Source organism: Octopus bimaculoides, chromosome 9 (genome assembly GCF_046866305.1).
Source record: "Octopus bimaculoides isolate indiv1 chromosome 9, ASM4686630v1, whole genome shotgun sequence".
Taxonomy (NCBI): Eukaryota; Metazoa; Mollusca; class Cephalopoda; order Octopoda; family Octopodidae; genus Octopus; species Octopus bimaculoides.
Window position 1 is genome coordinate 65753778 of NC_142936.1, and position 26109 is coordinate 65779886.

The 26109-nt window shown below is 36.7% G+C and overlaps 1 protein-coding gene across 1 annotated transcript; it reads left to right on the forward strand.

The window, feature by feature from the left end:
• LOC106879148 (mediator of RNA polymerase II transcription subunit 19) lies at positions 1-25187 on the forward strand. Its single transcript, XM_014928586.3, has 6 exons — positions 1-382; positions 6774-6930; positions 8300-8399; positions 11301-11409; positions 15465-15562; positions 19740-25187. The coding sequence occupies exons 1-6, from the start codon at positions 196-198 to the stop codon at positions 19794-19796; spliced, it is 708 nt and encodes a 235-aa protein (XP_014784072.1). The 5' UTR covers positions 1-195; the 3' UTR covers positions 19797-25187.
• Positions 25188-26109: the final 922 nt, after the last annotated feature.

The following is a 26109-nucleotide window of genomic DNA, read 5'->3' on the forward strand; positions in this document are numbered from 1 at the left end:
ACACTGTCACGTGGTACAGACTAACTATTTTGTTGATTTCACTCTCTTGTCTCTGATGGAATCTATTTACATTTGAAGCTATGTAGTTTTTAGATATTATCAAACAACTAAATTAACTTTTATTTTTGTTGCTATCAAAACGCAAATTTCAATTATCATTATATTGTACTTTGTGTGAATTTGTTTTAAACGATAATGATGGCAGATCAGCTCCGTAGAGTTGAACCTGCAATATCCAGTCCGAAATCTAGTCCTCGAGGCTCCAGATCTCCTGCACATCCTCGCACAGATTCCACAGGAACACTTAAAACTACTATTAGTTTAGGGAAAGTACCGTCTGTTATTCATTCGGGGCCATTTTACCTCATGAAAGATGTACCTGGTAAATGAATGTTTTTTTGTTTTTTTTTGGTTCTTTTTAAATATTTTCTTCAACGCTATTATTTCCATGTCTTAGTGTTATTCCAAATTGTCCCTTCTTCTTCTTCTTCTTCTTCTTCTTCTTCTTCTTCTTCTTCTTTATTATTATTATTATTATTATTATTATTATTATCGGCGAGCTGGCAGAATCGTTACTGTGTCGGGCAAAATGCTTAGCGGCATTTCATTGTGAGTTCAAATGCCATCGGGTTCGATAAAATAAGTACCAGTTAAGCACTGGGATCGATGTAGTTGACATATCCCTTCCTGCAAAATTGCTGGCCTTGTGCCAAAAACTGATATTATTATTATTAAAGTGGCGAGGTGGCAGAATCGTTAGCATGCCGGACAAAATGCTTTGCAGCATTTCATCCGTCTTTACGTTCTCATTTCAAATGTCACCGAGATCGACTTTGCCTTTAATCCTTTCGGGGTCGATAAAATAAGTACCAGTTGAGCACTGGGGTCGATATAATCGATGTAACCCTTCCCACGAACTTGCCTTATGCCAAAATTTGAAACCATTATTATTGAATCGTTAGCACACCGGGCAAAAGTCTTTGCAAAATTTTGTCCGGTGCTACGTTCTGAGTTCAAATTCTGCCGAGCTCGACTTTGCCTTTTATCCTTTCGGGGTCGTAAATTAAGTACCAGTGAAGTGAAACACTGGGGTCGGTGTAATCGACTAGTCCCCCCACCAAAAAAAAAAAAAATTCAGGCCTTGTTTCAGGATTATTAAGGCGTCGAGCTGGCAGAATTGTTAGCAACGCAGACAAAATGCTTAACTGCATTTCTTTCGACTCTTTGAGTTCAAATGTCGCTTAAGTGGACTTAGCTTTTTATCCTTTCAAAAACTGCTGGCTCTTTCCCAAAATTTGAACATATTATTATTATTATTATTATTATTACAATGATAATAATGACAGACGTCTGTGTGTCTTTTTGTTTTTAATTTTGCTGTGAAGTTAACTGTTAGAAAAATAGACTTTTTCTCGTCGATTCAACTTTTGTCAAAATGTATCATGACATGTCAACATCCGTTATCTTATCTTCAGTACAAAACGCAGGAACCACATAGAAACATGCTGGAATACTCGAATATCTATAAAAATTATAAATAATAAAATATACCATAAAACGGTAATTAAGACAGTTTAACTTGTCTTAGTAATCAATGAGAGAACTTTTAATTACCAAGACAAGCTAAACTATCTTAATTACAAACGTAAGAAAAAAAAGTAATATTGTCTTTGAAATGTCATTTACCGTTTCTAATAAATTACATTGGTTGTGTAGTCGAATATATACAGCTGTTACCACAAACCCACATCTGCACCTGTTTTCATAAACAAATATAGCAATGTAGAAGCTTAATGCTTCACAAATATTTACCCTAACACTTTCTGTGGAACTTTAAGCCGTACAAAAGTGGTTGCTGAACCTACTAGAAATAGGAGCTAAATCTTCCTCAGGCAACATCAAATCTTATTAAAGAACATATTGCATATTATATATGTGAGTGTGTTTATGTATGTGTGACAGGCTTCTTTCAGTTTCTGTTTACCAAATATACTGACAAGGTTTGGTCAGCCTGGGGCTATAATAGAAAATACTTGCTCAATGTACCATGCACTGGGACTGAACCCAAACCCATGTGGTTGGGAAGCAAATTTCCTATCCACATGGTTTCAAGTTTAGTTTTACTGTGCAGCACTTTGGGCAGGGACCTTTTACTATACCTTTGTGATTAGATTTGGTAGATGGAAACCGAAATCTCTTGTGTATCCGTTTATTCTTTTCAGTCATTTGACTGCCTTTAGTTGAACAAATCGACCCCAGGACTTATTCCGTGTAAGCTTATTACTTACTGTATCGGTCTCTTTTGTTGAACCACTAAGTTTCGGGGTGTAAACACACCAACATTGTTTGTCAAGTGATCATGGGGTACAAACACAGACACACAAACATATATCTATCAGGTCATCCCGTAAGTTCTGTCCGAATTTTGAATGAATTAAACAAGTGATCAAATGTTATATTTAATTGAAATTTAATCATCAATGTACTTTCCCTGATTATCTATGACTTCCTTCCATCTATTTACAAGCTTTTTAATCTTATCAATGTAAAACTCTTTTGGTTTCAAAGCGAATAACTCTGAAATGTCAGTTTTGACCTCCTCCTGGCTTGCGAAAGTTATGTCTCCCAAATGATTCTGTAAACTATGAAACAAATGGTAGTCTGAAGGAGCAAGGTTGGGAGAATAAGGTGGATTAGGAATTTTTTCCCAACCAAACTCTTCGATCTTCTGTGATGTGATGTTTGCAGTGTGGGATTGTGCATTGTCCTTTTTGATTCACTAAAGCGGATCTTTTTCCCTTCAAAGCTTGGTTCAAATGCTCTAATTTACTGACAGTAGACTTGAGCATTGATTGTTGCATTAGGTGGTAACAATTCAAAGTGAATTACTCCTTTGCAATCCTACCAGATAGAGAGAAAAACATTTTTCTCATGAAGTTCCCTTCTTGGTTGTGGTTGAGCTTTTTCCCTTTTACCAAGCCACTGTTTACAATGTTTAACATTTGATAGAAGATCCATTTTTCATCATCAGTCACAAGTCTATCGAAAAAGGGTGAAATGAGTTCAAGAGAATGGTGAAAAGAGCAGATGTCAACTCGGTATTTGCGGTTGCTTTCGGACAATTCATGAGGCACCCATTTTCCAAGTTTAGGAATCTTTCCAAGTTGTTGAAGATGACTATGAACAGTTGTATAGTTTGAACTAAGCTATGTTGCCAATTCTTCAACTGATAATGCAAGATTTTCTTAAAGTAATGCCTCAAGGAGCTTATCATCAAACTCAACTGGACGTCTTGTTCGATCTTCATCTTCAACGCTGAAATCTCCACTTCTGAATTTTGCAAGCCATCTTCTGCAAGTTCTTTCATTCAAGCATTCTTTCCCATAAACTGAGTGTATGTTTCGAGTCACTTCGGTTGCAGAGTTTCTTTTTCTGTACTCATAAAGCATTATGTACCTCAAATGCTCTTTGGATACTCCCATGTTAGATAGGGTTTTAATCAAAGAAATTTTAATTCTATTATTCTGTAAAATAATATTTAATTAGTTTAAATGTAGACAAATGCATAAAAATAATTTTTAATTCCATTAGACATTCTAAAATACTATTAAATTTCAATCAGTTTTAAAAAAGGTAAAATCAGACAGGACTTATGGGATGACCTATATATATATATATGTATATATATACGACCGGCTTCTTTCAGTTTCCGTCTACCAAATCCGCTCACAAGGCATCCACAAGGTCTGGGTACACGGAGTAAATAAAATCATCACATAAACAATTAAATATAAGAAATAATACTTTTTTAAAGTATGTGTTACTCCCCATATAGGTACATGGAGCAAATAAAATCATAACATTAACAATTCATCATCATCATCATCATCATCGTTTAACGTCCGCTTTCCATGCTAGCATGGGTTGGACGATTTGACTGAGGACTGGTGAAACCGGATGGCAACACCAGGCTCCAGTCTGATTTGGCAGAGTTTCTACAGCTGGATGCCCTTCCTAACGCCAACCACTCAGAGAGTGTAGTGGGTGCTTTTACGTGTCACCCGCACGAAAACGGCCACGCTCGAAATGGTGTCTTTTATGTGCCACCCGCACAAGCCAGTCCAGGGGCACTGGCAACGATCTCGCTCGAAAATCCTACAGGAGCCAGTCAGGCGGTACTGGCAACGGCCACGCTCAAAATGGTGCATCTCATGTGCCACCCGCACAAGAACCAGTCCAGGGGCACTGGCAACGATCTTACTTGGCTTGCCGGGTCTTCTCACGCACAGCCCATTTCCAAAGGTCTCGGTCCGTAGTCATCGCCTCGGTGAGGCCCAATGTACGAAGGTCTTGCCTCACCACCTCAGCCCAGGTCTTCCTGGGCCTACCTCTTCCACGGGTTCCCTCAACTGTTAGGGTGTGGCACTTTTTCACGCAGCTATCCTCCTCCATTCTCACCACATGTCCATACCAGCGCAATCGTCTCTCTTGCACGCCACAACTGATGCTTCTAATGTTCAGCTTTTCTCTCAAGATACTTACACTCTGACGGGTATTCACATTGACATTACACATCCAACGGAGCATACTGGCTTCATTCCTTGCGAGCTTACGTATGTCCTCAGCAGTTACAGCCCATGTTTCACTGCCATGTAGCATGGTTGTTCGTACGCATGCGTCATACAGTCTGCCTTTTACTCTGAGTGAGAGTCCCTTTGTCGCCAGCAGGGGTAAGAGCTCTCTAAACTTTGCCCAGGCTATTCTTATTCTAGCAGCTACACTTTCAGCGCACCCACCCCCACTACTAACTTGGTCGCCCAGATAGCGGAAGCTATCGACTACCTCTAGTTTTTCACCCTGGAATGAGATAGAAGTTGTTTCCTGTTTGTTTGCAGTCTTTATTGCACCTGAACATCTGCCACAAACAAAAACTAACTTGCTAGTTAACCTGCCTTTGATGTTGCTGCACCTCTTATGTGTCCATAGCTTGCACCGGGTACATCTTATAGAGTTACTACCTACTCCTTTTCTACATACTGAGCAGGGCCATCTACCTGAAGGGGTTTGTGTTTTATCTACCTTCCTACTTATTAGGATTTTGGTTTTAGCTAGGTTGACTCTAAGGCCCTTCAATTCTAGACCTTGCTTCCACACCTGAAACTTCTCCTCTAGTTCTGATAGTGACTCCGCAATTAGGGCAAGGTCATCAGCATAGAGGAGCTCCCAGGGGCAACCTGTCTTGAACTCCTCTGTGATTGCCTGGAGGACTATGGTAAATAATAGGGGGCTGAGGACGGAACCTTGGTGGACCCCTACCTCTACCCGGAATTCATTGCTGTACTCATTTCCAACCCTCACCTTACTGGCCGCATCTCTGTACATGGCTCGCACAGCTCTCACTAGCCATTCTTCTATCCCAAGTTTCCTCATTGACCACCAGATAAGGGATCGGGGGACCCTGTCAAAGGCTTTCTCCATGTCAACGAAAGCCAGGTACAGAGGTTTATCCTTGGCTAGGTATTTCTCTTGCAACTGTCTCACTAGAAATAAGGCATCAGTAGTGCTTTTACCTGGCACGAACCCAAACTGCATCTCATCTAAATTGATTCGCTCCCTAATTAGTTGGGCTATGACCCTCTCTGTAACTTTCATAACCTGATCTAACAGCTTGATGCCTCTGTAATTATTTGTATCTAAAGCGTCCCCTTTACCTTTGTAGCAGTTGACTATGATGCTGCTACACCAGTCATAGGGTATGACTCCTTCGTGTATCACCTGGTTCGTAATACGGGTGACTAGGCTATAGCCAACACTGCCAGATATTTTGAGCATCTCTGCAGTGATTCCTGATGGGCCGGGGGCTTTCCCGGTCTTCATACTCTTAATTGCTTTATCTACCCTGGTACTATCAACTCGGATAGCTGGTCCCTCTATTGGGTCGGCATAAGGCAGGCTCTCTTTCTCCCATTCATTCTCTTTATTAAGCAATCTATCGTAGTGGCATCTCCAGACCTCTTTCTTTGCATCCTCATTTAATGCAAGCGTACCATCATCCATGCGAACACATTTCTCTCCTACAACATCACTATTCTCTCTCCTACACTGTCTTGCAACCCGAAAAGAAACCATAATTTCTTAGAGTATGTGTTAATCCCCATGTACCCAGACTTTGTGGACACCCTGTATATATATATATTTAATGTTTGTTTGTGTGTGTGTGTATCTGTTTGGTCTTATTGTGTGGTTGTTGTAAATGAATGTCACCTACATACAAGTAGTGTCATTCATTTCCAGCCCATGAGAATTATGTCTGTTGATTGAGAAATATTACCTTGCTTGGAAATGAATGAGGGTTAGCAATAGGAAGAGCATCCAGCCATAAAAAAATCTTCCTCAACGAATTCTGTATCACCCAGGCAAGCATGGAAAAGTGGATGTTCAAACAATGATATTGACGATGATATTGGTAAGTGGCTATTTGTTAGTTTCAAATTTTGGCACAAGGCCAGCAATTTCAGGGGAGGAGCTAAGTCAATTAAATCAACTTAACTGGTACTTATTTTATCGACCCCAAAAGGACAAAAGGCAAAGTCGACCCTGGTAGCATTTGAACCCAGAAAATAAAGACAGACAAAATGCCACTTAGCATTTTGCCAGGCATGCTAACGATTCTACCAGCTTGCTGCCTATAAGTGGTTATGTATTAACATTGGAATAACACACAATTGACAAACTAACATGATTTATTTTTCATTTTATTTCCCCTAAATCAGAGCAAGCCGAAATGACTGGATACACAAACCTTATGTCATATTATGGACTTGGTAATTCCTACAATAAATTTTTTACAAAGAAAGTGAAAGAAGAACTCAGTGCATTTTTACCTACACTTCCCGGAAATATCGACACACCTGGCATTAATGATACAAGGTATACTTTATTGTTCTTTTTGTTTTCTTTTTGTCTTATTGGGTTATTGTTATTTAACTCCAGTGGCATTCAGATTTCTTTATCAAATTTATTGCTTTTTTATTCACATAGTTTTGAATTAATCATGCATTTTCTCATAGCTTTGAGATTTCAATGATGTAACTGTTTGTTTTTAGAATGACATTGCAGGATAGGTGTGAGAAGCTGGATCTGGTCAGTTTGAACGGAAAACAAATTGAATATTTCGGCTGGGATATGGCTGGCTTAAATACTAAAGAGTTAACTCCTTTGGCATTCAAATTTCTTTATCAAATGTATTGCCTATTTATTTACATTTTTTTTCTCTTTAATCACACCTAATTTTGTAGCATCAAGATTTCAGTGGTGAGTTTCTATATTTTTAGAATGACATTGTAGGGTATGTCTACAATGAAAATTTGTATTCATTTCATCATTTTGTATAAGCATCAAGAAATTTGATTAAAGTTAAGTTATGATGATTGTATGTGCTCCAGCATGGCTGCAGTCTAATGACTGAAACAAGTAAAAGCTAAAAGATAAGCTATATTTCCTCGTATAACCCATGGCAGCAAAGTATACTTCTGAAGTAATCTTTCATATAATAGGTAGCACTCTAGTCATCATCATCATCATCATCTAATGTCTACTTTCCCATGCTATGTGGGTCAGATGGAATTTGTTGAGGCAGATTTTCTTAGACTGAATGGCCTTCCTGTTGCCAACCCACCTGTTTCCAATCAAGGTAATATTTCTTCATGGCCAACCATTTTTCAAAGAAAACTGGAAATAAACAACATCACTTATATGACAGTGACACTCATTTACAACCACATGATGTCAAAACATAGGGCACATACATACATACATGACAGCTTCTTTCAATTTCTGTATGCCAAATTCATTCATTCATGCACAAAGCTTTGGTCAGCCCTGAGCGGGCTGTACTAGAAGACATTGGCCCCAGATGCTGTGCAGTCGCAGTATGACTGAACCTGTCCCCACATTGCTGGGGAGTAAGCTTCCTACTATAGAGCCTTGTCTCCCAAAGTTGCTGGCCTTGTGCCAAAATCTGAACCTTATATTAGCATTCCCAACATGCCTCAGTTTTGCTCTTTTAGTGATCAAATTGTCCCTGCAATCTGATAAATCATTTGTTTTTTATTATGCTAATATTTTGTCATTTCATTCTGTTATGCCAATATTTTGTATTTTTCATCACATTATGTAAATGCTGTTACCTCATTATGCAAATGCTTTTATCTCATGCAAATATTTTGTCTTCTCATCTCATTATGCAAATTTCTTTTCATTTAATATTTCTCTTCTCCACTTATTTTCCTCTTTACAGCTCCCTTCGGTCAGTAATTGAAAAGCCACCAATCAGTACCCGGGAATTATTACCATTGTCAGGTGCAAGCCTAGCAGGTTTCAGACTACACCCTGGTCCTGTAAATATTCAATCTTATTTTATTCATTCACTTTCAAACCATTGTTTTCTTTGTTAAAACTTTTGTCTTTGCTGCTTGCTTAGATTCACTCCAGGACCATCTCGACCAGGGTAGGAGTAAGAAAAAAAAAGCGCCACCAGACCCAGTTCGTGTGCAGAAAGTGTGATATTGGACTCTGCCCATACCCTTGCTTCCAGCGGTACTACAGTTTGGTGGATTACAAGCTAGACTGCACTCCAGAACTCCATAGACAGCATGGCAGATATATGATAAAAACATGTCAATACATTAGTATTTTTTGTTTTTTCAGTGTCGAAACATGTATACAGAATATAATGTATTGTATCAAAATATTCCTCATCCATTCCTTTATTGGTATACAAAAAAAAAAAAAATCAAGTCCGTACACTTAATACAATGAAATAGTGGATGCTCATGTTTTTTGTTCCCTCAAAAAGAATACATTGGTAGGGGAAACAATTTTAGGAGCAACAGTTTACTAAATTCTTCATTATTTTCAAAATTAATTAAAGTAAAGGCTGTGTATTGTAATAGAAATGTGGTAACAAGGAAACAATTAGCGAAGGTCTGTATTGGAAAGAAAAAATAGGAAAACAAGATACTTGATAAAGTTGTTGAAAGCAAAATGGGCATCCATTTCTAGAAAGTGTGCAAAAAATAGAAGATGTGAGCAAAAGGAGATTTCTGGATGGGCTTCTTTCTAATACATTATCCGTTGATGTTTTGAAAATTTTGTGCTACTTAATATTAAATTAATCGGGCAACCGTACCATGAAGATGGATCGTACGCTTTTATCACCCGCAGTTATCTCCCTTAGTTTACTTTATTTGCACATTTGTCTCTCTTCTGTTAACCAAGTTTTGTTTTAATTATCTTTTATCTACCCTCGGTAGTGTCGTGGTATCTCTTCCCGTGCGATGGGGAACCGGTGTGTGTGTGTGTGTGTATGAATGAGGTGGCGGCGTCGATTCCTGACTGTAGAGACTAACTGAAAGAGGGATAGATAAAAGCCCTAGCATTCAGTTATGTCCCTTTATCTGCTAATTTCAAATCCCATTGAGGTAAATTTTTGTCATTCACCAGTGATAAAAAAAATATGTACCAGTGAAGCAGTGAGGTGGGTTTAATAGCTAGTACTTTTCATAAAAAATTGTAGCTTTGTATCTGTATTACAGAAATCAATATCTTTTATATTTCATTAGGGCACACATGGTGAAGACGTAACCCCCCTCCCCCCATAGCCGAAAACGTGGGTTTCTGCCATGTGTGCCCTGTCTCCATTAGGAGACACCCCATGTTAACAAATTCAAAAGTTATCTTAAATTTGCTTTAGTCACTAAGTCAATTAGGCAGTACAGGTAGGTGTCATACATACATAAACAGTATCATCATCATCATCAACTGCTATTAGGGCAAAGGAGATACTGCAGAAAGAAGCATGTATAGAGACATTAAATTGATGAACCAGGTTATAAATACAACAGAAGGAGTTACAGCACAATTCATTAGGAACAAAATATAATTAGATGACATGTTAAATTTGTGTCTTGGTGATGCTCTCTTCCTAGTGTGATGACTACAGAAAGTTCTTAGCTAAGGGCAAGCTGCAATTCCTAATTTTCATTGTTCTGGAGAAAGATTTTGTAGTCCGTTGGTTACTAAGAATTCTGTGTGTCAATGAATGTCTTGCGAGAGCTGTGCAAGGCACATGTAGAGATGCTGTCAGTAAAGTGAAAGTTAGCAATGTGTCCAACTAGAAGTTTATTGTACAGGTAGGTGTTCATCAGGTTTCAGTTCTAAATCTCCACCTGTTTAATGTAGCTGTTCAGAAGAGATTCAGACCAACTGCCACAGCTAAATCTGTTGAAAATTCAGAAGAGAAATTCCAGATGTAGAAACAAAACCTAGAATTGAAGAACTTTAGAGTAGACTTAGTAAAGATAAAAATTTGGGCACAAAAGAAGCCAAAACTGGCCATGCTCAATATGCAGAAGAGGACTAGGGAAGATCTCTGCACTTGATACCAAATGTACACTATAGGTGCACAAGGAATGCAGTGTAATGTCAGGCAGGTTGACAGTGAGTAAAATCTTTGTTTGTAGTAGATGTACAGAATTAGTAATAAGAGCACCCATGAAATACTTTCAAATGTTTTGAAGCCTTCCTAGACATTGTTGTCTGTTATTTTAATGATTGAATCATTGATGGAGGTAGGCGTTCTGAAAACATTTAGCCAAGTGAAAAAAGGGAGTGGGGGAAAGGTTCAAGGAATTATTACCTCTATTGGCAACAAAGGGGATTCTCTATCCTGGTAAAGGGCAAATCGTATGATGCTTGTGTATAAAGTATGATGTTGTATGGTAGCCAAACATGACTGCAAAGGATGTGTAACTGCTGAAAAGAAATGAAGCAAGCATGTTCTGCTGTATGTATAATGTTAGTGGGCTTGGAAGATAGTATGAATGAACTCAGAAAATTGCTGGATATAAGACAAATTAGGTTTAGAGTGCAAGAGAGAAGATTGTACTAGCACATGATGTTTGGGTAAGGAAATGCTGGAAGCTGACCTTAAGGGGCTAAACCTGACAAAAGTCCACAGCAAATTGGTGAGATACTGTGTCAGAAAATTCACTGTCACAGCCATCTAATCAAGGAAGAGTTGACACAAAATAGCTGTGTGGTGTTAATGCTTTACATTTAGCACACTGCATTTTCTCTAGAATTGTTTCCCCTGCCACTGCCCTGTTACTATAGGAGAGAAAACTCATATGATGACATGATGCACCTGCAGTGTGCTAAGGGTTAAGTTATTTATTCATGTTTAATGTATCTTTTAATCAGTTATCCTGAATTATTCATGTGTAAATTCTCTGTTGCAGCTTCCTGAGCAATACCGCTTTCTGAATCAGACGCCACAGAAAAAGAAACACAAACACAAAAAGAGTAAGAAAGAAGGCGGCAAAGATGGTAATTCGCAAGAGATCCAAGGTAAGAAGCTGCACTAACAACTTATTTTTATCTATATTTGAGAATTAATTAGTGGAAAACAATAGAATATTTCTTTAATCAATTGTATAATAAGTAAGCTTTTTTTTTGTCAGTTTAGAAATATAACAAAATATTAGAACAAAATTGGTTTTAGTTATTTCATGCTCAGGCAGAAAGCCACTTCTTTCAATACTGCTCACCTCCTCAGATGAGGAATCTTGTTTTGCAAGCTAAATGTTGACCTCAGCTGCTGGTATCATGTAATAAGCACTCAATACACTCTGTAAGGATTACAATAAGACACACATACATATATATGCATGTGCATATATATATAGAATGGGCTTCTTTTAGACTCTGTCTTCCAAATCCACTCACAAGGCAAGGCTTTATTTAGTCAGCCCAGGACTGTAGAAGACATTTTGCCAAAGGTGCTATTGAATGGGACTGAACTTGAAACTACATTATTCTTCAGAGCTAACGGAAAACTTAACCTTCTATACCAAACCTGTTCCATACCCTTAAAAACACTGAAAAGCTGCAGCAAATAATTTCTCTTTTTTCTGTTTGTTTAAGGTTTAGGTGTTATTAGATTTAATAAAAGTGAGGTCTACTTTGAACTATAGATAGTCATCATCGTCATCATTTAACGTCTGTTTTCCCTGCTGGCATGGGTTGGAGAGCTTGACAGGAGCTGGCAAGTCAGAAGACTGCACCAAGCTCCACCATCTATTTTGGCATGGTTTTATGGTTGGATGCCCTCAATGCCAACCACTTTACCGATGTGACTGGGTGCATTTCACATGGTACCAGCACTGACAAGGTCTGTTTCCCCATGGTTTTGCAGCTGGATGCTCTTCCTAATACCAACCACTTTACAGAGTGGACTGGGTGCTTTTCGTGTGGCACTAGTACAGGCGAGGTCTGTTTTAGTATGGTTCTTATGACTGGATGCCCTTCCTAATGCGAACCACTTTATGGAGTGCAGTGGGTGCTTTTTATGTGGTGCCAGCAAGAGATGATTAGTTCTAAAGGGAAACAGTTCTCAGGAGTGGTCAAAGTGGTTGATACAGGAATTTGGAAGTAAGACACCACTACCATAACATTGAAGAAAAGGTGGTTGGTTTGAAGAGTTGGCTTATGTAGAAGTGATTTGAGAAGCAAAGATGAGACAGAATGGAAAAAAAAAAAAAAAATTTATGTTTATCTATTTGCTGATCAGTTTGGGGAATGAAAGAGTGCTTTATCATCTGGATGGCCATATGCTTTTCAAATGTGGGCAAGGTTACATGTTAGTTTTAATTTGAAGATGAAGTAAAGGAAAATGCACACGCATTGTCCATAGCTTTTTGCAGGCTCATCTTAGCTGACGATGTTGATTTAATTACTGTTCCAGTTGATGCCTGGAGGGAAAATATGGGATAGACAAGAGGTATGGGAAGAAAGAAAGAACTGGGGGAAAATGTTTTGTGTAGTTTGGAAAACAAAACAAGGATGAAGAAAAAGCAGGAAAGCATTAAGTCAGTTTGGTCTCTGTGATTCTGTCTTATCTGGTAGCCATGAAGTCTTGAGATTGGCTACAGTAGGGGGAATGCAGAGTGGACTTGGGTAGGGTATACTAGTTGTTGTTCCTCTTCACTTACCTCATGTGGTGTACGTCTATACATAGTGTATGGACGTACTCTGCATAAGTGTCAGCATGGTGGTAGGGTTAAAAAAAGAAGTGTCCTGGAACCACTTGGTTCTGAGTTTGATTTCCATGCATGATACTTTGAGCAAGTGTCTTCTGTTATATCTTCAAGTTGATTTACATTTTGTGAATGGAATCTGGTTGATAGAAATCAGCTGAATCTCTCTTACATATATATACTGTATATGTATATATATATATATAATTAACATAATATGATAAAAATTCGATATTAATTAATATCAATTTAATACCAGGAAACTAGCACATTAAAAGAATCAGAAGGTTCTTGAAAAAATTTTTCGAGATCCTAAAACGATTATAGTACTTGTGTATATAAGATTGACCAGTGACCGGTCTGTCAAAATGCTAGAAGAAGCTCACTTAAAAAGTTCTCAAATACGGATTCAGCGGAGCAAAAACAGGCGGGCTAGACCAGTGAAAATTGTACATACCTCGATTATCTGCAGACTATAGTCAATCTTATATATATATATATATATATATGTATGTATATATGCATATACAGTAATCCCTCAACTGTCTTGCGTATTACGTTCTGAAATCCCCCACGATAGGTGAAGATCCACGAAGTAGAAACAGTACTGTATTCTTTTATTCTCTTCCTTGTTTCAGTCATCTAACTGCAGCCATGCTGGAGCACCGACTTTACTCAAGCAAATCGACCCCAGGTCTTATTGTTTGTAAACCTAGTACTTATTCCATTGGCCTCTTTTGCCGAACTGCTAAGTTCCGGAAACGTAACAACACTAGCATTGGTTGTCAAGCAACATATACAACTAGCTTCTTTCAGTTGTATGTTTTTTAAAAATTATTTTTATAATTTGTATATATGTATTTTATTATAAATGCAAAACAACACCACGGAGAATTCAACATAAGCTTAAATAATAAACCACAATAGGTGAACTGCGATATATATATTGATATGCACGGGTGCATGTGAGACACCGTTCGACAAACAGAATCAATTATATAAGTACTGGGGTCGATATAATCCTTGTCACTGTGTCTCAATTTGGTCATTATAATTGAAACCAGTAAAAAAAATTTAAAAAAAAAGAATTAAAATATATGAAAAGTAGACAAAAATTTATTGCTTTCTCGAATACCATTTTGGGGAGGCAACTCATATTAAAGAAAAGATAAGGATCAGAGTTGTCTCTCTTTAGAATTTTAACGCTAATTATGTGGTGCATGTGTCTATCACTTGAAAAGAGTGATACGGAGACTTGGTTGCTATTTTCTAGCCTGTTGAGGATCAGTCAATGACTCTGTGTTATTAATATCATTAGCTATAATTGACTGAGACAAAATTAATCTGTAGTGGCTTTCTTCTGTTGCTAAAGGTGGCTAAGAAATTGCTTACATTTATGTATAAGTGTGGTGTAACTTTTTCATGCATATGTTCTGAAATGGATACTACTTTAGCGTGTCTACAATTTAAAGGGAGATTACTTTAGGTTACTATTTTGTTTACTTTTCAATTTCTAAAAACCTTCAAGATGTTGGCTAAAGAATTTTACAATGTGATCAGTGATGTGACAAAGGCAGTTGCAATTTTACGAAGAAATGGCTTTTTAGAAGATGAAGAAAATGTTGCATCATGTCATCGTTGTGGTGGAGAAATGAAGAGAAGGGAAAAACGGCGAAATTTTGCCAACTTTACTTTGCTAAACTCGTGGTTGCCACTCTTATGTGATCTATGCACTTATTTTAATTATTATATTGTTTATTCTTTACTAAGACATAAATGAAACATCATCATCATCGTCGTTTAACGTCCGCTTTCCATGCTAGCATGGGTTGGACGATTTGACTGAGGACTGGTGAAACCAGATGGCTACACCAGGTTCGAATCTGATTTGGCAGAGTTTCTACAGCTGGATGCCCTTCCTAACACCAACCACTCCGAGAGTGTAGTAGGTGCTTTTACGTGCCACCGGCACGAAGGCCAGTCAGGCGGTACTGGCAATGGCCACGCTCAAAATGGTGTATTTTACATGCCACCTGCACTGGAGCCAGTTCGGCGGCACTGGCAACGATCTTGCTCGAATGTCTTTACACGTGCCACCGGCGCAAGTGCCATGGTTTTATCATTATCAAACTAGTAATAATTTTGAAAAAAATATATTTACAATGCTAAGTATGTACAAAAGAATTTATAAAAAAAAAAATTAGAAATTGAAAAGTAAGCTAAAAAGTAATCTAAAATAATCTCCCTTTAGATTGTAGATCACAGGCCAAAGTAGCACCCTTAAATGTATATGTAATGTAACATTGTAACAGTGCTGTGCTCTATAATGTTTATTAATTCTGAAATAATGTTTTCATCTCTTTCAAGGAGAAAATTCTTCTGATACTGGTCATGATAAAAAGAAGAAAGTGAAACGATCGGACGAAGAGAAAGAGAAAAAGAAACGGAAAAAGAAAAAGAAGAAGGTAATATTTAGAGATATTTATTTATCTGTTACCTGCACAAAAGGTTGGATCCTGCATGTGTGGCACTTTGGGATCTCACTATATTCTTGGCTTGGTCAGTGCCTTATGAATGGAATTTAGATGGTTGGAAAACTGTGCAGAATCCCATTGTCTGTATATGAGTGTATATTTCTATAGCTTTGGTCAACCAACAATTCTTGAGTGAATTTGATAGATGTAAACTGTGCAGCAGCCCATCGCGTGTGTGTGTGTGTGTGTGTGTATGCGTGTGGTTTGTTTATGTCCCCATATCTGAATGGTTTGACAAAAGAAACTGATAGAATAAGTACCAGACTTAAAAATATGTACTGGGGTCAGTTGTTCAACTGAATCCATCAAGGATGTGCTCCAGCATGGGGGCACATCCTTGAAACAAGTAAAAGTTAAGACACACACACACAACTCTGTCATCCTCTACTTCATTTTCTCTTCCTGTCTTCTTCCCTCAGCTTCTTCAACTCCTCAAAACCCTTTCATCTCTTGTCCACCTCCATGACCCTCACACCTCTCTTTCCTGAAATCCCTTTCTCCAGATCCTTGTCACCTCACTTCTTTTTTTTTCTTTCATGCCCCCTTTCTCCCTACCTTCAGTGCATATTCACCCTTTCAACATTGGATAGCCCTACACATCCCGCCTTATCATCCTTTCACCTCCCTCTTTTTCTCACTAATCTCTGACACTAATCCCTTCCATTTCCCCTCTCCCTTCTGTAATCCTTCCTTCAGTAGTAACTACTCTGTTCTTCTTGCCACAACCAGCTACTCACAGTTATAAACCTTTCTTTCATCACACTTTCTCCTCATCATTCTACCTAGAATCATTGCACCCTTTCTCCCTTCCTTCTATTATAGAGGTCACTTAGTTTACAAGTTGCAAGGAGGCAACATCTCTAATGATGGTGCTGCAAAAAACGAAAAAGCATCCAGTACACTGTAATGTAGTTGGCTTCAGGATGGGCATCAAGCTGTACAAACCATCCAAATGTAGTTCTCTGATTCATTGGATCCTGTTAAACCATCCAACCCATACCAGTTTGGAAGATGGATATTAACCGTTTAGTGTTCAGATTACTCTGTCAAATATCTCGTGGCTTTGAGATTTTGATGATGTGATTGTTTATTCTAAGAATGACATTGTAGGGTACGTGTGACATACCAGATCTTGGCCTTCGTGCCGGTGGCACGTAAAAGCACCCACTACACTCTCGGAGTGGTTGGCGTTAGGAAGGGCATCCAGCTGTAGAAACTCTGCCAAATCAGATTCGAACCTGGTGTAGCCATCTGGTTTCACCAGTCCTCAGTCAAATCGTCCAACCCACGCTAGCATGGAAAACGGACGTTAAACGACGACGATGATGATGATGATGATAGCTAGTCTAAATGCTAAAAGGTTAAAAGAGTGTGTGTATGTGTGTGTGTATATATATATATATATATATATATATATATATATAAGAATTTAAGGATTGGAGAAAACGCATGTTATAATTGCATACTTTATTCCTACATATGTTTCAAAGGATTACAACCTGTGTGATCCATAGGGATCTTTGATATTAAAATTGTAACTTTCTCATCAGGGAAAGCATGGGAATCATCTTAAACGTAAGACATTATGACCGATTATGAAAACAATAGGTGGATAAGGTTATGACTTTATCCATCTATTGTTTTCATAATTGGTCATAATGTCTTACGTTTAAGATGATTCCCATGCTTTCCCTGATGAGAAGTTTACAATTTTAATATCAAAGATCCCTATGGATCACACAGGTTGTAATCCTTTGAAACATATGTAGGAATAAAGTATGCAATTATAACATGCGTTTTCTCCAATCCTTAAATTTTTAAATATACTCAAATACCCAAAATTTCAAGGAGTTCCTGCCTTAAAAACAGGAGCTAACCACAGTTATTTTGTGTTCTTTGCTACATTGGTTTCTATTAACCCATTTATTCTATCAGAAGAATTTTTATTCATTAAGAAAGAAGAAATACACATAATTATATATATATATATATATATATATATATATATATATATATATATATATATATATATATATATATACATATATACTAGCATAAAAAGTGTCTTTTAAACTAGTATATAACTTTTAAACAACTGACCCTGAATGGAAAGATTTGCAAACAGATCTCTGACTTGTTTTGGAGAATTTGTTGCAATTGCTTCCTCCAGAGTGATATCCCAATGACGATCATATTCGTCGCAAAAAATCATGTAAAAAAATCACCAAAAACAATTGTAGTAATGAAAACATAGGAATCCAAAATTTCAGGATTGCTGGTCTGGATTGAGCCTGGAATATTGTTAATTTACTCACGGAGTTGGCCTTTAGATTATAAACTTAAAGTTGCCTTCCTTTATATATATATAAAAAAAAAAAAAAAAAACTCAAGCCATTTTGCTGATATACATATTGTGGTGGATAATAGCATTACTTCATTTCTCTACATAGCAATCATTCAGTAAATGAAATCAATAAAAGAATAAAAACAAAGAAAAGCAGAATTATAATAAATTAACAGCAATATTTTAATTTCTTTATATTAAAATTATCTCCCCTTTTCGTAGACTTGCTAACAATTGCTGCTAGGTTTTTGTCCTCTTTCTTCAACTGAGAAGATTTTAGTCAGGAATTTGCATATTGGCATTCAGTATATCACTTCTTATTTATTCAAATTTTTGTCATTGATTTATTTGAGTTAGTTCCCTTTGCTCATTTTCTAAAATTATTTTAGTTATGCAAATTATATTAGCCATAACTTATTCTACATGTAAAATTCTTTGTCAACTGATCAACAAACAGGCTTGAGTGGACTATGCTATGCTGATAAGGTGTAATTGGCTGGAACATGTACATAGTTATCCCTTCCTGGCAAATAAAGGTTATATTTGTTGTTTCATCCTATTCACATAGAAAAAACTTTAAGAGATTTAAATTAAAATCATTACTGAGGTCAATATGAAGGAGGTGCTCCAGCATGGCCACAATCGAATGCATGAAATTAGAAAAAGAATAAAGTAGAAAGCATCAATGATAAATAAATTAGATTAATTGTGAAAAATTAATTCCTTGAAATTATCTCCCTTGTAACAGTTGCCAAATATATTCCTGTGTCACTTTCCATTATAACTTTGAAAATATAACTGTTAAAATTGAACTGCACTCTTCAAAACTTGCACTAAGAATAAGGACAAGGTAAAATTACTACCTGCTTTTGTAGTAAGTTGCTGCAAGTAGTTTATCCTTTCCCCCTCCGACTTTTAGTTCATGCAATCGAAAAGAAAAATATGCATTATTTATGATATGACATAATATATGTATATGTGTATGTGTTTGTCCCCATCACCATTTGACAACCATTGTTGGTTTGCTTACATCCCATAACTTAGCAGTTCAGCATAAAGACACTGTTAGAATAATTATCAGGCTTTAAAAAATTCGACCTTTAACTGTCTTCTTACATCTCATTTCCTCTATATATATCTTTTTCCATGCTTTTAAGCTTTATTCCCATTCATCTTTCACCCTATATTTCTCCATTCTTTCTTTCTCCTCCTTCTCTAAATTACCTTTGATATTAAATCTATTAACAGTTTTTAAAAGAATAACTTCCCAGTGTTCCCTTCATCATATATGCAGTAATCACATTTGATTAAAATGGCTTATTGATGTGTTTTTTTTGTTGTTTTTTTACCTTGACAAGATGATTATATTGTTTTACATCATTTTTATTCCCTCCAGAATAATATCAATGCTTTCTTCGAAACATATGTTGGAAGTATAATTGATTTGAATAACACCTCTGTTTGACTCCATTTCTTAATTTATCTATGTGATACAAAAACATTTCACTCAACCCCGGAATTTCTACTTTTATAAGTAGGCTGTAATATCCTTGGCACTTTTGTGAATTTTTGGTACCCTGTTAACTATTTATTTATTTTTTTTCCATGTTATTTGTACACATTGAAAAAATACACATACATTTATATATATATATATATATATATATATGTATATATATATATATATATATATGTATATATATATGTATATAAATGAATATCAATATCTGTGGATGTATATATTTAAATTTTCTTCTATTTCAGAAACACAGTCCAGAACATCCATTGTCTGTTCCATCATCATCGGATATTACTCTTTGAGTGCCACCATTACCATTGAATTTTTACCATATTCTCTGAGCAACAAATTTAATCAAATGGTTATTTTCTTTTTTTTTTTTCTCCTTGAACTACCAACTCTGTGGGATTTTTTTTTAACTGTATGTCTTGTCTAACTAATTGCATTATTATTATATTTATTATTATGAACCAGCAGAATTGTTAGCATGTTGGACAAAATACTTATTCACATTTTTTTGTCTGTCTTTGCATTCAGAGCTCAAATTAAGCCAAAGTCAACTTTGCTTTCATTCTTTCAGGGTTGATAAAATATGTACCCATTACATACTAGAGTTGATGTAATTGACTTCCCCTCCCCTCAAATACTGTTGGCCTTGTGCCATAATTTGAAACCATCATCATTATTATTATTTTTATTATTATTATTATTATGAGGTGGCAGAATTGTTACCAATCCAGACAAAATGCTTACTGGTATTTCGTCCTTCATTACGTTCTGAGTTCAAATTCTGCTGAAGTGGACTTAGTGTGTCATCCTTTTGGGGTTGATTAAATAAAGTACCAGCTGAACATTGGGATCAGTATAATCGCCTAGCCCCCTCCCCTAAACTTTCAGGCATGTAGTAGAAACAATTATTTTTATTACGAACTGGCAGAAACATTAATTCATGCTTCCAGCTGTAACATTCTGATTTCAAATTCAGCCAAGGTGGACTTTGCTTTTCATCCTTTTTGCGGTTGATAAAATACCTAACCTAGCAGTTTAACACTTGGGTTGATCTGATCAACTTATCTTCTCATTTAAAATTGGTAGCCTTGTGCCAAAATTTGAAACCTTTATTATTGGCAATCTGGCAGAATCATTAGCTTGCTGGGCAGAATGCTTAGCAGCATTTCGTCTATCTTTACGTTCAGTGTTCAAATTCCGCCGAGGTTGACTTTGCCTTTTATCCTTTTGGAGTCGATAAATCAAGTACCAGTGAAACACTGAGGTTGATGCAATCGACTAATCCCCTCTCCCACAATTTCAGGCCTTGTGTCTTTATTATTATTATTATTATTATTATTATTATTATCATCATCATCATCATTATATAAGATGGAGAGCTGGCAGAATCATTAGCATTCTGGACAAAATGCTTAGCAGCATTTCATCTGTCTGTACATTCTGAGTTCAAATTCTGCTGAGGTTGACTCAGCCTTTCATCCTTTTGAAGCTGATAAAATAAGTACCAGTGAAACACTGGGGTTGATGTAATCAACTTATGCCTTCCTCTAAACCTTCAGGCCTTGTACCCACAGTAGAAAGGATTATTATTATTATCATATGCGGGCAGCAGGTTAATCAGAGAAAATGCTTTGCAGTATTTCTGGCTTTTCATGTTCTTAATTCAAATCCTGTTGGGATTATATATGCTTTACATTCCTCTGGGGTCGACTGTATAACCTGATTCACTCCCATCAAAGTCATTGGTCTTGTGCCTAGATTAGAACCCAGTATTAAAATGGTAAGCTGGCAGAATTGCTAGAGCATTGGAAAAAATGTCTTGCAGTATTTGTTCCAGTTTCAGTTCCGTGCATTTCTGAGTTCAAATTTTGCTGTGGTCAACTTTTCTTTTCATCTTTTCAGGGCTTGATAAAATATACAGTTAAATTTTAGTGTCAATGGCTTTAGCTTACCTTCTCTCAAAATTTCTGGCCTTGTGTCTAAATCAGAAACCATAATAATAATAATAATAATAATAATAATAATAATTATTATTATTATTATTATTATTATGGTGGTGAACTGGCAGAATTGTTAGCATGTTTGGCAAAATGCTAAGTGGCATTTTGTTCACCTTTATGTTCTGAGATCAAATATCACTGAGATTGACTTTGCATTCTTTTGGGGTTAATCAAATAAGTACCACTTGAGCACTGGGGTTGATGTAATCAACTCATCCCCTCCCCCAAAAGTGCTGCCCTTGCAGTAAAATTTGAAACCATTATTAATAATATTCTTAAGGTGGCGAGCTGGCAGAATCGTTAGCACATTGGGTAAAATGCTTTGCTGCATTTGACCATCTTTACATTCTGAGTTCCAATTCTGCGGAGGTTGACTTTGCCTCTCATCCTTTCAAGGTCAATGAAATAGTACCAGTTATGCATAGGGTTCAATATAATTGACTAGCCCCATTCCCCAAAATTTCAGGCCTTGTGCCTTTAGTAGAACGGATTATTATTATTATTATTATTATTATGATTATTACTAAAGCGGTGAGTTGGCAGATTGGGAGCATTTCTTCCGACTGTTTTTGTTCTGAGTTCAAATTCTGAGTAGGCTAACTTTGCCTTTCATCCTTTTAGGGTTAATATACTAAGTACCAGTCAAGCACTCCAAACGTCCTGGCCTTGTGCCTATTGTAGAAAGAATTATTATTGTTACTAAGTTGGTGAGATGGGAAAATCATTAGTACACAAAGCAAAATGCCTTTCATCCTTTTTGGAGATTGGTAAAGTAAGTTCATCATCATCATCATCATCATCATCATCATCGTTGTTTAACGTCTGTTTTCCATGCTTGTATGCAGCTGAAAACTGGGAAGTGGGGCAGTATGTGTGTGACATAATCGACTAGCTTCTTTCCCCAAAATTTCAGGCCTTGTACCTATAGTGCAGGGGTTCTCAACCATTTTTTTTTTGTTTTTAAGGGCCCCTTTAATTACTTTTTTTATTCTGGTGAACTCTCCCCCATCTGTTACGATCAAACTAGTTTTATAGAAGCTTCTTTCAAAATTCCTATTTTGGTTTTTCTTACATTAACTCGTGTAGTTTCAACTACATAAAATGTTAGAGAAAGAAACCTAATTGTTTCTTACTATGCATAGAAATACATACATCTAAAGCAAAATATTTTTCAGGGGCCCTTAACATACTATTGTGTATCCCCAATTTGCTGTTTTGTTGGTTGGAACCCCCCTACCCAATCTTATATGGACCCTTAGGGACTATATGGAAGACAGTTGAGAACCACTGCTATAGTAGAAAGAATTATTATTAAGATGGAATCGTTAGTGCGCTGGACGAAATGCTTAGCAGTTTTTTGCCCGTCACTGTGTTCTGAGTTAAAATTCTGCCGAGGTTGACTTTTAAGTACCAGTTGAGTACCTGGGTCGATGTGATCATCTCCCTCCCCACAAAAATCCAGGCCTTGTGCCTAGAGTAGAAACGATTATTGTTAAGGCAGTAAGCTGGCAAAATCGTTAGCATGTTGGACGAAATGCTTAGTGGTATTTCGCCTGTCACTAATGTTCCAAGTTCAAATTCCTCTGAGGTTGATTTGGCCTTTCATTCTTTTGGGGGTTGATTAAACAAGTAACAGTTACACACTGGGGTCGATGTAATTGACTTAACCCCTTCCCCCAAATTTCTCCCAAATTTCAGGCCTTGTGCCTACAGTAGAACGGATAATTATTATTTTCATTATTATGTTGATATCTTATAATATCTTGGCCACCTTCACTTTGCCAGTTACTTATATAAAACTAGTGGAGGCGCAATGGCCCAGTGGTTAGGGCAGCGGACTCGCGGCCATAGGATCGCAGTTTCGATTCCCAGACCAGGCGTTGTGAGTGTTTATTGAGTGAAAACACCTAAAGCTCCACAAGGCTCCGGCAGGGGATGGTGGCGAAACCTGCTGTACTCTTTCACCACAACTTTCTCTCACTCTTACTTCCTGTTTCTGTTGTGCCTGTAATTCAAAGGGTCAGCCTTGTCACACTGTGTCATGCTGAATATCCCCGAGTACTACATTAAGGGTACTCGGTGTCTGTGGAGTGTTCAGCCACTTGCACGTTAATTTCACGAGCAGGCTGTTCCATTGACGAGATCAAATGGAACCCTCGACGTTGTAAGCGACGGAGTGCCAACAATATAAAACTAGCAGCGATCTGCAATGTATGAATCTAAAATAGACAATTAAATGCCATCAGTTTCTCACTTGCTTTCTTTGGTGGGTGTATTAATTTAAAAAAAACAGGAAATTCAGTTTAATGGCAAAAGGAAAAAAAAAATCAGTTTTGATACTTTTACAAATTGAAGATGGTCTGTGTAGGCAAGAAAAGACAAAATTTGAGGAATTTTGCGAAGAGAAAATCTATCATGATTTGTTATTCTTTAACATTTTGGGGAGAAGAAATATATCTCAATGTGACATTTGTTATCTGAAAATATTTTCTATGTATTCTCTTCTTGGAACACTCATGTTTCTTAATTCTTTTACTCTTAGAGAATGGACATTTCTAGCCCTTCCTGTGGCAAACTGTTCCATGCAAGTGGAATTAATAAAGCAATATTTTTTTCAGCTACTCTTCTTGAAAGCTTGAGAATCAGGTTTAGAATTTTGAAGTGAAATAAATGTTTTTTTTAATTGATTGATAGTCTGTTAGAAAATTTGGCTAAAATGTTATGTATAGCAGGGAAAATGTTAAGTCAATTGACATCGGAACGATTCAGAAGAAATTTTTAATTACCTTAATTAATTTTGAAAATGATTGATGACTTTTCATTTTTGGTTTTACATGTAATAACATGTTGAATTTTTATAATTAGTGGTAGTTAAGCCTGAAGTTAATTAGCATTTGTTAATTATATATTGCTACATCATTCTATCACACGTGTATATATTTTGAGTTGGTGTATAACCATAAGATATATATCCATGATAATTAAGAGCTCAATTAAGAAAACATCATTAAACTCCAGTACATTGTTATGGTGCCCAAATCCTGGTGGAATAAACTTACCTGTATATATAGAATTGGTTAAAATGATAGTTCAGAGCGACATATCTACAATAAACAGCAGAAATACATAAGTTTCACATATAATTCGTCATTCATTTGTGCTCTACAGCTGTTTCAGTGGGATATATATATATGAGAGCGACAGAGACAGGCAAGCACATAAGTGCAAAATTAGATGGGGAAAATAGTTGAATACCAAAGATAGAATAAAATAGTATTTAATTAAACCCGAAAAGACTTCACAAAATGCTATTCAGAGTGTCGCGTAACCAGTCTTAGTTTATTTGTATGAGGTGAGGGCTAGGCATACGTAGAGAACCATTGGCTGGTAGTTTATTTTGAGAAGAAAATACAATTGAAATTTGAAGTTTCTGAGGTTAAATGGTGGATTGAATACAGTTGCAAGTATTAACTCCAAAGTCAGTTGTTTGGAATATCATTCTTCAAAAAGAAATACTTGAAAACATCCATGTTATCAGATTGCTGCTGCAAGGTCGCATTGTAAGCATGTAACTGCTGTTTTACTTAAGGTAGTACAGATTATGGAAAAAGGGTTTATTTGGGAAAAAATATATTTTATTTATATTTAACATGTCATAATAAAGTTTTGTACTTTAAATTCAAATTTTGTTTATGAATTCTTTTGAATTAACCATTTAACAAATGCATTTTCTCCCAACCTTGTAGCATTTTTTTTTAAACAGCTCTCCACACCTTGTGAAGAATGCCTACACATATACATACCAAGAGGGTTTGAACGAAATAATAGCAACGCCACTTTTTGTTATTTGACTAATTTTTCTATTGGTAATATAACAAATTCCGAAGGCGGCGAGCTGGGCAGAATTGTTAGCAATTTACCGGTATTTCGTCCGACTTAACGTTCTGAGTTCAAATTCCCCCAAGGTCGACTTTGCCTTTCATCATTTTGGGGTCGATAAATTAAATACCAGTTGTGTACTGGGTCGATCCAACTAGCTCACTCCCCTAAAATTTCGGGCCTTGTGCCTAGAGTAGAAAAGATTATTATTAAGGCAGCGAACTGGCAGAATCGAAAGCGCGCCGGATGAAATGCTTAGCGGTATTTCGCCCGTCGCTACGTTCTGAGTTCAAATTCCGCCGAGGTTGACTTTGCCTTTCTTCCTTTCGGGGTCGATAAATTAAGTACAAGTTACGCATTGAGGTCGATCTAATCGACTGGTCCCCACTCCCCAAATTTCGGGCCTTGTGCTGAGAGTAGAAAAAATTATGTTGATGTTTTATATTTTGGCTACCTTCATTTTGCCAATTACTCATATAAAACTAGCAGCGATCTGCAATGTATGAATCTAAAATAGACAACCTTTTGAAGAATACCTACATATATACATACTAAGAGGGGTTGAACGAAATAATAGCAACGCCACTTTTTGTTATTTGGTTAATTTTTCTATTGATAATATAACAAAATTCAGAAGGCTGCGAGCTGGCAGAGTTGTTAGTAGCACGCCGGGCAAAATCCTTTGCGGTATTTCGTCCATCTTTACGTTTTGAGTTCGAATTCTGCC

Coding starts and splice junctions, on each gene's coding strand:
- LOC106879148 (XM_014928586.3), top strand. CDS start 196: ATGATGGCAGATCAGCTCCGTAGAGTTGAACCTGCAATATCCAGTCCG. Junction 6,931..8,299: donor CCTGGCATTAATGATACAAG/GTATACTTTATT, acceptor TCCTCTTTACAG/CTCCCTTCGGTCAGTAATTG. Junction 11,410..15,464: donor TAATTCGCAAGAGATCCAAG/GTAAGAAGCTGC, acceptor ATCTCTTTCAAG/GAGAAAATTCTTCTGATACT.